This window comes from Lagenorhynchus albirostris, chromosome 11 (assembly GCF_949774975.1).
Source record: "Lagenorhynchus albirostris chromosome 11, mLagAlb1.1, whole genome shotgun sequence".
In the NCBI taxonomy this organism is placed as follows: Eukaryota; Metazoa; Chordata; class Mammalia; order Artiodactyla; family Delphinidae; genus Lagenorhynchus; species Lagenorhynchus albirostris.
The window spans coordinates 3370059-3383331 of record NC_083105.1 but is presented as its reverse complement, the minus strand read 5'-3'; the positions used below and the strand labels follow the sequence as shown (position 1 = coordinate 3383331).

The following is a 13273-nucleotide window of genomic DNA, read 5'->3' as shown; positions in this document are numbered from 1 at the left end:
AATGAAACAAAAAGTCTTAGGGCTGTAATGTACAGCTCGGAGAGTACAGTTAATGATATTGTATCCCCTCTTCGAAAGTTGCTAAGAAACTAAATCTTAAAAGTCCTCATCACAAGAAAAAAAATGTATAACGTGTGTACGGTGATGGATGCTAACTAGACTTATTATGGTGGCCATTTCCCAATAGAGTATTTACAGATATTGAACCATATGTTGTACACCTGACACTAACATACTGTTATATGTCAATGATACCTCAATAAAAAAAAATCACATGTGGGAAATTTAGAGCATCCGTCCACCCATTCCCTCCCTCCCTCCCTCCCATGCACCCTTCCATCCATCCGTGTGCCCATTCATGCATGCGTCCACCCCCCTGCCTATCCATCCCTCTGTCCCTCCATCCCTGTCTCCTTCACTGATAGGCTGGGTGCTCCTGTGCTGGCTGGCCAAGTCCAGGGCAGCCACATGCCGTGGTTACCCAAGGGGCTTGGAGGAGCAGAGAGCATCTTTTGTGGGAGCCAGCTCGTGGGGTGGGACTGAGCCCAGGGGTTGGTGACGTACTCCATGTTGCTTGTGAGTCTATAAAAAATTAAGATAACTGGAATTTTACAAAAAAATGAAACCCATTGGTATTTTCGTATTAGAGATCGAAAAGTATTGATAGTGTATATTTTAAGAATGTGTACATTTAAAAGTTTCTGATGTGTTCACTTTTTGCTTCACCAGCTGTTCAATTTTCTTTCAGATTTTTGAAAGGATATTGTTTATATGGGCCATACGTCACCCTGCCAGTGGATACGTTCAGGGGATAAATGACCTCGTCACCCCTTTCTTTGTAGTCTTCATCTGCGAATACATAGGTAAGACCATATCATGATGTTTCCTTCTCACAAACATTAAACATGGACTTCAGTGGCCTTACGATGTTGCTATGCATAATTATACCAGTACTGAAAATTGCTATTAGTTTTACTGTTATTAATGACAACTGATATTAGAGAATAGTAGTTTTCTCATTGATGCCAGCTTTAAAAAAGTCTTTAAATCCACATGCCCAACTGCCGAAGACATTAAGATGCAGTTATTATTATTAATATCTTCCTTTTACTAATATATGAGGAGAAATGCAGTATATATGGGGAGTGTAGTTTTGTGTTAACGGTCATCAGAGCGCTGGCTTTAATGGTTTGGATCGAAATGGGTAAGGTTAAGGTGGCAGAATATTAGTTGAATGTTTTGCTTACAAGCTAAAAACCGAATCTTCTTTAATTGCATTTGTGCAGCAGTTCATCACCTTTCTGCTTCTGATATACTAGTAGCATTTAATTTTATGGAAATATTAATTACATGCAAAATAATTGGTTTAATGGGCATTTAGGTTGGGTTGTGCTGTTTCTCTGTGAGGACTGCATATTTTTTCTTCCATTTATGTTGCAGCAGCCAACTGTAATATACCTTCACCTGGTTTATATTTCAAGTTTAAAAACAATTCTGATAACACATGTGCAGGATCTGCTTTTTAATTCATCTATGGATAAAATCTAAATGCCACGGGAGGGGTTTACTCTTTAGTTGTAGCATTTTTTTTAAAACTGATATTACTTTGTCTTCATGCGAACCTTCCTGCCTTGGTGTTTGTTGGTTTTTTCGCTTGTGTTTTAGCCATTTCAGTTTCTGGTCAGCTTCGATTCCATCGTTGTTGTAATCTGGAGGGTGAGGTTGACTCCGGGGCAGATGTGATCCTCTGAGGATGAGAATGTACCCACTTGGTCCGTTTTGTGGCCACCCCTCTCCCAGCACTGACGATTTCATGGGAGTCTCTTCATTGCTAAGCAACCAGCGAGCACGGGCTGCTCCCCCCACGTCTCTTCAGCAGGGACAGGTCACTCCTGAGAGCGCTCCTGCCTCTCTGCTTCTCCCTCTCTCATCTGACAGATAATGAAAATGTTCTTAATGATCCTAGAACAGCAGGACCTCTGTCAGTAGACTTCAGAGCTGTTAATTGAAAGAAGAAGTTCAACTGAGATGTGATTAGAGAACTGATATTCCGTGTTAAATAGACCGCTTAATTAATGTGGTAAATAAGTTTGCCTTAATGAGTCTAGCAGCAACTTACATTGTAAGGCCCAAGCGATCCATTGTGCGTTTGTCTGAATGATCAGCAAGCTAGGACGAAGGGACATGACCGTGATGGTAATTGTCCGGAAGAGAGAAAAGCTGGAGGAAAGAGAATCTATGTTCAAGTGGTGCCTTCGGTTAGAGACTCAAAGAGACTCCCCTTGCCTTCCGCAGCCCTGACCGCACACTCCCGCACGCACGCACGCACACACGCACACGTGCAGCGGCTCGACTGGCCTCCTGGGGCTGCCAGCAGCCCAGGTCTCCTCCTGGGACACAGTGTCTTCAAAATGCAAGTTTGGTGCACGCACACGTGCATGCACGCTCGGGCACACACAGACACATGCATGTGCACCACGCCAGCCACAGCCTCTCCAAGTAAGTGTGGAACAAATCCCCAACTAACCTCGGGATGGAGCCCATGGTCTTGGGTGGGCCCTGGAGGTGCCTGTCCCCCCCAAGGGACGGCTGGGGACGGAGGTCAGGAGAGCTCTTGGGACCCTGGAGGTGGGGTCACGGTGTGCGGACTGTCCAGAGGCGGAGGTGGGAGAAGATGGCCATGCAAGCGGTGCTGAGGCCAGCGGGGGGGAGCCCAGGAGCTGAGTGTCACTCTGGGAGGGTGCCGTGTGCTCGGAGGCGGAGGAGGGCTCCGTGTGGCGTGGTGCGGCTCCCGGCTGGGAAGCGCAGGGTTGGGTCCAGTTTCTTTCTCTCTAAGCTCCGCTGAGCCCGGGGGTCCTGATGTCTTGGTTTGTGCTGGAAGGAAGGAGGGCCCCTCTAGCCTTGAGCCGGCCGCGTTTCCCACCGCCCTTTGCATTGGGGCCCCCGACGGCTGCTCGCTGGTCATCCCTCGCTGGTGTCTGTGCCTGTGTATCCCCATCAGGCCGACCTGGAGACGGGGCGCGGGCCCGCGGCAGCGCCCCGGGGAGGACAGCCGTTTGGGCAGAGCTCCTGAGTCTTTTCGCCGTGTGTTGTATTTATGGAGTTCAAAGCACATTATGTATAAAATCGTTTCATGCCTTTTCCCCATTTAACCTTGTAACATAAGCTCATCCCTATATTATTAAGAAATCTTTGTAAAGATCGTTTCCACCTCCTGCACATAATATTCTGTTGAGATAATGTAGCATAATTCATGAAACCATTCTCCTGTCGTTGGATTTTTTTAGTTTTCTTCCCCCCAGGCGTGGCGCAAGTTTTAAGTAAAGCCTGTGTTTTTCAAACAGGGACTGCCACGTTCCTTTGAGCAATGTTAAATGTGATTTAAGATCAAGAGCCATTATTCGGTCACCTTGAGTCCCACAGTTTAAGTAGAGACATCTTTTACTTGAACCAAGTAATTTCAGCACAGCGAGAAACGGAGAAGCACCCGCTCCGCATCCTCTGTGCTACTTAGACTTAGGAACTGCTCTGGCACTTTGGACCAGCTCTTCGGACGGGCTGAATGAGGGTTGGGCGCGTGGGACGAATGCCGGTGACGAACTTGGGAAGATGAGGAGTATTTTACAATTGATTTTCATTATCAGCATGTGTAAGCTCTGCTTGATTTGATTTTATGTGTCATTTTCTCGTAAAACAAATTACTCTTGAAAGCTAATACAGAAAGTGGCTGGCATAAACAGTGTATTTGCTTATGAACATTACGGGTATTTATTTATTTATTTATTTATTATTTGTTTTGCGGTACACGGGCCTCTCACTAATGTGGCCTCTCCCGTTGCGGAGCACAGGCTCCGGACGCGCAGGCTCAGCGGCCATGGCTCACGGGCCCAGCCGCTCCGCGGCATGTGGGATCCTCCCGGACCGGGGCACGAACCCGAGTCCCCTGCATCGGCAGGCAGACCCTCAACCACTGCGCCACCAGGGAAGCCCCATGGGTATTTATTTTTATGTTCCTGTTTGTAAATCAGAATCTCAAAAGCACAGGTTGTTTTTAAACAGGTTAATTTTGCCCAGAGAAGACGTTTTAGCACGTGGTTCCTGGAGATTGGGACGCGCTGGAATTGGATTTGGTGTGCGGTTGGCAAGGGGCGCAGAGGAGAAGTGATGCCAACCAGTCGGGACACAGAGCAGAAGTGATGCTGGGAGTTTGCTGTCAGCTGAATGCCAGTGGCGCCGCCATTCTTTTGCCTTTTCCACTGTCAGTATGAATTGGGCTTCGAGTGACAGGGAGAGAAGAGCTGTTGCTCATTTCTCATTGATAAGTTAGTTTTAGAAACAGTTGTTTTAATTTTCCTTGTTTGCATTTAAGTTTTCCCTCATTGCACTTTGTTTTTTCCATGTGTTACCTGAACCAAGACTGCTTTTAAATGCATCCTTACCTGGCTTCCTTTGGTGTTCCTCCCACCTAATGTACTTTTGGGGTCCACAGCTTGTCTCAGAAACATTTTAAAGACAGAAACGAGCGCATCTGCATACAGGAGGCTTCCTGTGGCAGTTCTGTTCCACGTGGGGGGAGTGGAGAGCAGAGGGCCCTGGCAACGCCAGTGGGTCAGAACCAGAGGGTGGGGCTGCTGTTCGGCAGCCCCTGAAATGACAGGAGCGGGCTGTATGCTTGCAGAGCCCGTGACGTGTATGTAGTCAGATTTTCTGCTTAAAAACATCTTGATGATGGTCAAAATAATGGACTTATTGAAAAATTGGAAAACTCATTAACAGTATAGCTCCTTGTCCCAGAAGCCGTCATTGGCACGTTTTATTAATTTCCTTCTGGTCTTTTGTCAATATACTTTTTACACTGCAGCAGTCATATTATGCATGCACATTCTAGTATTGCTTTTTGTTTAATATCTACTAAACATTTCCCAAAGTCATTAAGCACTTAAAAAACGTCTCTTTAAAACATAGTGACACATTCCTTTCAATAATGGGTAGGAAAACTAGACAGAAGATCAACAAGAAAGAAAGAAAACTAAGCACCTGAAAACCCCTAGACCTAACAGACATGTACAGAGCAGTGCACCCATCACAGCAGGATCACATTCTTCTCAAGTGCACACGAAACATTCTCCAGGACAGACAGTATGCTAGACCATAGAACAAGCGCCAGTACAGTTGAAAGGGTGGAAGTCATACAAATTGTGTTCTCTGACCGCACAGACATTAAATTAGATATCAGTAACAGAAGGAAATTTGAAGAATTTGACAAATATGTAGAGATTTTAGAACACAACCATAAAGAAGCAATGTGGGGACTTCCCTGGTGGCTCAGTGGTTAAGAATCCGCCTGCCAGTGCAGGGGACACGGGTTCGAACCCTGGTCCGGGAAGATCCCACATGCTGCAGAGCAGCTAAGCCAGTGCGCCACAACTACTGAGCCTGCACTCTAGAGCCCACAAGCCACAACTACTGAGCCCACTTGCCACAACTACTGAAGCCCGCGCACCTAGAGCCTGTGCTCCACAACAAGAGAAGCCACTGCAATGAGAAGCCTGCTCACCACAATGAGGAGTAGCTCCTGCTTGCTGCAACTAGAGAAAGCCCACACGCAGCAACAAAGACCCAACACAGCCAAAAATAAATTAAAAAAAAAAGATTAAAAAAAAAAGAAGCAGTGTGTCAGAGAAGATATCACAAGGAAAATTACTTTGAGATGAATGAAAATGAAAACACAACATACCCAAACTTACGGCATGCAGCTACAGCAGTGCTCCAAGAGATACTTATATTAAAAAAGGACATCTCAAGTCATTAACTTGAGTTTTCAATTTCAGAAACTAGAAAAAGAAGAGCAAATTAAAGCCAAAACAAGCAGAAGGAAGGAAATAAAGACTAGAACAAAGTAAATGAGGTAGAGGATACAAAACAGTGGAGAAAAATCAATAAAACCAGTGTTGGTTCCTCAAAAATATCAACAAAGTGTTGGCAAGCCTTCAGCTAGACTGACCTAGGAGAAAAGGGGAGAAGACTCAAATGACTAAAGTTATGAGTGCTTTTAGAGATAAACAGCACTAAGGAAATAATGTGAGCAACTCTCCAAATTCGAGAATGTGGACGAAAAGGAGATGTTCCTAGAAAGGCACAAATGACCAAAACTGACTGTGATGGTTAATTTTGTATAAATTCGACTAGGCTGTGGCGCCTACGTATCTGGTCAAACACCAGTGTAGATACTGCTGTGAAGGTATATTCTGGATGTGATTAACATTTAAATTAGTAGTCTTTGAATAAAGCAGATTACCCTGCCTAATATGGGTGGACCTTATCTAATCAGCTGAAGGCCTTAAGAGCAAAGACTGAGATTTCCTGAAGTAGAAGAAATTCTTGTTAAGACATAGAAATCCTGACTGAGCTTCCAGCCTGCTGGCCTGTCCTAGAGGTTTCAGACTTGCCATTCCCCATTATTGTGTGAGCCTGTTCCTTAAAATAAGTTTCTCTCTCTCAATATAATGTAATATAATACAGTATAATATAGTATAATATAATATGTACATTTATTTGTCAATATCTACATGGATATATACAAGAACAATGTATATAGGAGATTAAATTAGTAATTTAAAAAATTCCAACAAAGAAAAGCCAAGGATCATGTGACTTCACTGGTGAATTCTCCCCACATTTAACAAAGAATTAACACCACTCCTTCACAAGCTCTTCCAAAAATAGAAGAGAGGAAACGATTTTCAGTGCATTCAATGAGGCCAGTGTTATCCTGATACCAAAATGGGAGACAAAGATATCACAAGGAAAGAAAGCCAGAGACTAGTATTCCTTATGAAGATAGACGTAACACTCCTCAACGAAATGCTAAGAAACTGAATGTAGTAGCATAGTAAAAGAACAAATGGGATTTATCTCAGGAATTCAAGGTTGGTTCAACATAGGAAAAAATCAGTCAGTGTAATACACTATACTAACAGATTGAAAGACAAAACATCGTAATCATCTCAGAATGATTGACACAGAAAAAGCTTTTTGACAAAATCCAACACGCTTTCACGATAAAAACACTCAACAAACTGGGAATAGAAGAACCTCCTCTCTAGTAAAGAGCGTCCATGAAACACCCACAATTAACGTCATGCTTAATGGGAAAGACTGAATGCTTTCCCCTTATGATTAGCAGCAAGACAAGGATGCGTGTGCACTGCACTTCTGTTCAACCTTGTACTGGTTCTAACCCGGGCAGTTAGGCAAGAAAATGAAGCAAAAGACATTGAGAATGGAAATGAAGAAGTAAACTACCTCCCTTTGCAGGTGGCATGATCTGTATATAGAAAATCCAAAGAAATCTACTAAAAAATTATGAAAGCCAACAAATGAGTTCACCCAAGGTTGTGGGATAGAAGGTCAAGGTAGAAACACCAGTTATGTGTCTATACACTTGCAGTGTACAATCCAAAAATGAAATTATGAAAACAGTTCCATTTACAGTAGTGTCAAAATGAATAAAATGATCTAAATTTAGCAAAAAGAAGTACAGTATTCACTCTGAAAACTAGAAAACGTTGTGGAAAGATATTAAAGAAGATCTAAATAAAGGAAAGACACCCCATGTCGTGGACTGGAAGACTTAATAGTATAAAGATGGCAGTCCTCCCCAAATTGATCTAGAGAGTCGGTGCAATCCCTGTCAGAACTGTAGCCGAAATTGACAAGTTTATCTTTAAATCCCTATGAAAATTTAAGAGACACAGAATAGCCAAAAGAGTCTTGAAACAGAGCAAAGTTGGAGGATTCACACGTCCTGATATCAAAACTTACTACCAAACTACAGTAATCAAGAAAGTGTCATTCTGGCTTATGGATGGACATGTAGATCAATGGAACAGAACTGAGAGTCTAGAAATAAACCTTCATATTTACAGTCAGTTGATCTTTGACAGTGACGCCAAGACAGCCCAATGGGGAAATGGTCTTTTTCAACATATGGTGCTGGGACAACAAGATATCAACATGCAAAAAAATGAAGTTCCATCCCTGCCTCTCACCATACACAAAAATAAAATGAATCATGGACCTGTATGTAAGAGCTAAAACTATAGGACTCTAATAAGAAAGCATAGGAGTAAAGCTTCACGGCCTTGGGTTAGGCCACGGTTTCTTAGATATGACACCAAAAGCAAAAATGACAAAAGAAAGAAATAGGTGAACCGGACTACATGGAAATGGAAACTTTGTGCTGTAGAGTCTCAAGAAAGGGGAAAGACCTCTGCAGAATGGGGGAAAATATTAGCAAATCATCTACCTGCTAAGAGACATAGCCATTATATATAAAGAACTCTCATAACTCAATAAGATAGTCTAATTTTTAGAAACGGACAAAGCATTTGAATAGACGTTTCTCCAAAGAAGATAAGACAAATGGCCAATAAGCATGAAAAGATGCTTGACATCATTAATCCTTAGGGAATGCAAACCAGTCACAATGAGATACCACCTCATCCCCCCCTAGGATGGCTGAAATCAAAAAGAGGAACAGTAAGAGAAGTTGGCAAGGATGTGGAGAAATTAGAAACCTCATGTGTTGCTGGGGGCATCACACTAGCCGAGCAACTTGGATCAACAGTGTGTGGCATCTCAGCAAAGGGTTAAACCTAGAGTTACCGGCAAAAGCCTGCCCAGGCACCCACGGGGGCACTGTTCCTTTCAGCCAGTGAAACCCAAACCCCAGCCCAAGTGTTCATCAGCTGATGAAGGTGTAAATAAAGGATGATCTACCTGTACAATGAAGTAACTTTCAGCAATGAAAGGGAACCGGAGGACCGAGACACGCTGTAACACGGATGGCCCTTGAAAACGTCATGCTCAGCGAAAGAAGCCAGCCACAAGAGGCCACGTGCTGTGTGATTCCGTCCGTATGAAAGGTCCAGAATGGCGAATTTGTAGAGACAGAGCATAGACAAGCGGTGGCTTGTGGCTTGGGAGCAGGATCGGGGGGATGGGGGTTGACTCGCTGGGCGCAGGCTTCTATTAGGAGGGACGAAATGTCCTCAGATCAGGTTGTAGTGATTGATTGTGCACAGCTTAGTGAATATACTCAAAGCCACTTTCACTGGCTGAATCGTGTGGTGTGTAAGTTGTACCTCAGTAAAGCTGTCGTAAAGAAAGTAGAGGTCCTGTCTTCGTCCGTGCGGCCTGCTGTACGAAGTTCCACAGACTGGGTAGCTCATAAGCAGCGAAGTTTGTTTCTCGCGGTTCTGGAGGCTGGACGCCTGTGATCAGGGGCCGGCATGGCTGCATTCTGGGGCGCCTCTCTGCCTGGTGCACAGCCGGCGTCTTCTCACTGTGTCCTCGCGGGGTGGGAGGGGCGCGGGAGCTCTTGGGGGTCCCTTTTGTAAGAACACTAGTCCCATTCGTAAGGGCTGTGCCCTCATGACCAGAGCACCTGCTAAAGGCCCCACCTCCTAACACTGTCCTCTTTGGGGTTAGGGTTTCAGCATTTAAATTTGGGGGGAACGCAAGCATTCTGGCCCGTAGCCCGCTGTGTGGTGATATAATTTGGCTGTTTTCTGTTGGTGCACGTTTGCCTGGTTTCTACATTTTCAGTGTCACGGATAGTACACGTAGTATCTCAGTAAGTGAATTCCTGATTGCATTTTGGAGTGTTTTCTTGACATGTACTTAGAAGAGCCATTACCGACTCAACGGTTGGGTATTTTTAAGTCTTGATAACGTTTGCCAGGTTGTGGACCAGAAAGATGTTTGAATGTCTGCTCTGCAGCCGTGTCAGGGGTTGCCATCTTGCTCTGTCTTTGGGGTGTTCTGGACGTTATTGGTAGCTCCTGGCTGGATACAGGACCTACGTGTGCGTCTGTGTGCTTATATGTGCACATCACTTGTTTGTAGATACGTCAGTGTTTGCCCGTGAGGGCGAGGGCTCCACGATGTTAAGGGACTTAGGGAATTAGCTGAAGGGCCAGGAGCAAGTAGGACACTCTCCAGCATTGACGTTTGAGTTTTCAACCTGCAGGAGCTGTGTTCAGCAGGCCTAATTAGGAACTTGGAATAGACAAGGGTGCGTGTGCGCGCGTGTGTGCGTGCGTGTGTGTGTGTGTGTGTGTGTGTGTGTAGGGAAACAACACTGTAGTGGAGCCTGGCGGCTGCAGGCCTTATGCCCTGTGTGCGCTAGCGTGGCAGAAGCAGGTGTGTGACCAGCAGCCACTCTGGGGGACGTTACACACAGGATCGTTTGTCCCCAGTCCCTGAGGCTCACGCTGGCCCATCTGGAGCGAGGTGGAGGTGGACTCATTTGGGGCAGCTTTGTGGAAATGCAGCGCGTGCACAAGCGGAACACGCGTTGGCATCAGCCGGTCTCTGCTACACTTCCACCAGCCGAGGAAGGTGCTGGTGTCTCTCTCTCTCTCTTTTTTTTTTTTAGAAGATGTTGGGATAGGAGTTTTCTTAATTTAGTTATGCTGTGTTGGGTCTTCGTTTCTGTGCGAGGGCTTTCTCTAGCTGTGGCAAGCGGGGGCCACTCTTCATCATGGTGTGCAGGCCTCTCACTATTGCGGCCTCTCTTGTTGTGGAGCACAGGCTCCAGACGCGCAGGCTCAGCAGCTGCGGCCCATGGGCCCAGTTGATCCGTGGCATGTGGGATCCTCCCAGACCAGGGCTCGAACCCGTGTCCCCTGCATTAGCAGGCAGATTCTCAACCACTGCGCCACCAGGGAAGCCCCGCTGGTGTCTCTTATGAACAACAAAGCAAAGCCTGTACAGTCGTCAGCCACCCACCCACAAGGCAGCCAGTCCTCTCTGTGGCCTGTGGGCCTTTTTCTGGGACCTTGCTTTCCCTCAGTTAGATCCCACTGTGTCCTCACCTCGCTCTCCAATCAGACCCCGGGGGTCTACAGTCTTTTCCTCCGTTGCCAAAAGTGATGGCTTAGGTGCAGCCTTTCATGTGTTAGGTGACAGTCCCCAACGTTTAAGGAGCAATTGCTCTGGGCTGGTGTGCTGGTGAGCGGGTTAGTCTCTTAGGACCTGGGGCTCCGAGGCCCCCGATCCATGAGCTAATCGTCTTGTTCCTCCTGGTACTTAGGTGGTGGCTCCCCTTCCTTGAAGTGACAGCCGCTGTCTAGCTGGAGTGTCATAGGGTTGTGGGGTAGAGAAGGGGTTCTCCCCGACCCCTTCCCTGATTCCCCTGAGCTAAGTTCACAGTTTAATTAACTTCACTGTGCATTTCTTTTCATTCTAACGACAGCCTTCTAGGGTCGGCGTTACTGCTTTGAGTTTAGGAAAAAGGAGGCGTGGAGAAGTTAAGTAACTTGCCGAGGTCCTGGCGTTTCGGATCTGGAATCGGTGTCTCTGCTTTATCTGAACAGCCAGGCGGGCAGCCCTGCCCCGCGGATACCTCCTAAGCTGCCGGCAGCCTGGCTCTGCTCGCGGCCGGCCACGAGTTCCTTGGTCATGTGCGTTTGTGCTTTTGCTGCTGGTAGTTAAGTCAAGGATTAATCTCCCCAATTTGTAGCTTTTCTTAGTGACACGGTGCCGAAGTGCTTTCTTGCGTTCGGATATGATTCCCGAGGCTGAGGTGGTAGAGTTTTATCCTCCCTAATTGGGGCCCTTTGTGCAGCCTTTAAAGGCCTTTCGTCAGAGGACAAGTTCTGCTTCCTCTCCACTGGAGTGCGGTGTCACGGCTGTTGTTGTTTTCTGATTTATTTCCTTTCTTTTAAATGGTTTCTCTTCATTTCTTGTTTTAAGTTGCAGTCATTGCTGAAGTGGTCCTGGCTCTGGCTAACAGGAAAAAGCTAACCAATACATTAGTGGGATCCTTTCCCTCTTTACCCTCCTAATATAAAGTGCCACATGATCTGACATCCAGAAGCTTCAGCGGTTCAGCCCAGGGCCTTCGGAAACGCTTGACTTCACCCGAGTCGTGTGAAGGCCACTCGGAGGCTGGCCTTGTGCTCAGAGCCTGCGGCCCTGGGTGCTCTGCCCAGAGAGACCCCTGCCCCACACTTTGCGTAGTGTTTCAGAAAGTCGTGGACCCTATTTCCTGGGCCTGGACTCAGAACCCCTACGTGATAATTAAAGTCCTGCAGAGGGGTGTGGGCTGAATGGAAGGCTTTGCATTTACATTTGAAGACTCTCACTCATCCTTTCTCCCCACAAACTTTAGCTTTCTTCTAGAATTTTTATATCTCACTGTGTTAGAATCAGGAATTTGCAGAGTGTTTCTTACATAACACGTACCAATTCCTGCCTTCTTTGTTTTTCAGCATCTTTAAAGGTTTCCCTTTTAGCAGAGGTTGTTGTTAAATCACAGAAACCCTTGTCAGATCAAATTTTATTTTGTTAATATTAATTTAACAAATCCATACACACACATACGTCTTTACACACAGGCCACATGCTTATTCCTCCTGTAGTACTGCGTGTTACAAGAGCTACTGGTGGAGAGTCACAGCTTCTTAAAGAGGGGGTTGTTCTCTGTGTTGGGTTCTGTCCGTGCAGCCCAGATGGCGGACAGCATCGGTGAGACCCCCACCTGCTGGGGTTGTCCTTCACTTTCCGTGGCCCCCTCCCTGCCCCCCACATCCTAAAGCCCCCCGGAGGTGGGGGGAGGAGAGGTTGTGAGCCAGGACGGGGTGAGATCTCTTTTTCACTGACAGTGACTTTGAGGCGTGGGCAGCCTTTGTTTTCAAGCTGAGAGGCCATGGTGTCCGCGTAGTTTTATTTTTCCCTTTTGGTGGTTCTGTATTGTTTTGAGAGGAAATATTGGGAGACGAGTGGTTTGGTGGCGGCCATTGTTTCCAGCTACCTGCACATCCTCCCTCCAGAAATCTTTATTTTCTGCCTAAGACCAATCAACCACCTATCTGCTCCTCTCTCTGAGCTGTTCGTGTCCATCGCCAAGTCTAACAAGTGACATTCTTTCCACGACCATTTTCTCCAAAGAAGCACGAGTCAGGCCCGATTCCAGCCCTGGGTCCCTCGCGCGGCGAGCACAGGTGACGTCGGGGCAGCTGCTGCCGGCGGTCAGGTGGCTGTGGCGGGCTCAGGGGGCGGCACAGCCCTGCTCGGCCTCCCTGGTCGGGGGCTTTCACGAGTCCTGCACAGACAGCTTGAAGTCTTGCTGAGGATGGCTCTTCCATGGCCTGCGGCCAGGCCAGGCTTTTGGGTCCCGTCTGGTGACCTCCACTGCCAGGCGGAGGTGTGGACACCAGGCGGGCAGAGCATGAGACGGACTCGCGGTGATTATGGCTCTTCCCGT

The 13273-nt window shown here is 46.6% G+C and overlaps 1 protein-coding gene across 1 annotated transcript in view; it reads left to right on the top strand.

Annotated features, from left to right (window-relative positions):
- Nucleotides 1-13273, top strand: part of TBC1D22A (TBC1 domain family member 22A) — a 319915-nt gene that overhangs the window by 138499 nt on the left and 168143 nt on the right. The window contains exon 8 of the mRNA XM_060165087.1: nt 749-863. Within this exon, the coding sequence (XP_060021070.1) occupies nt 749-863 (115 nt within the window). The remainder of the gene's footprint in view (nt 1-748; nt 864-13273) is intronic.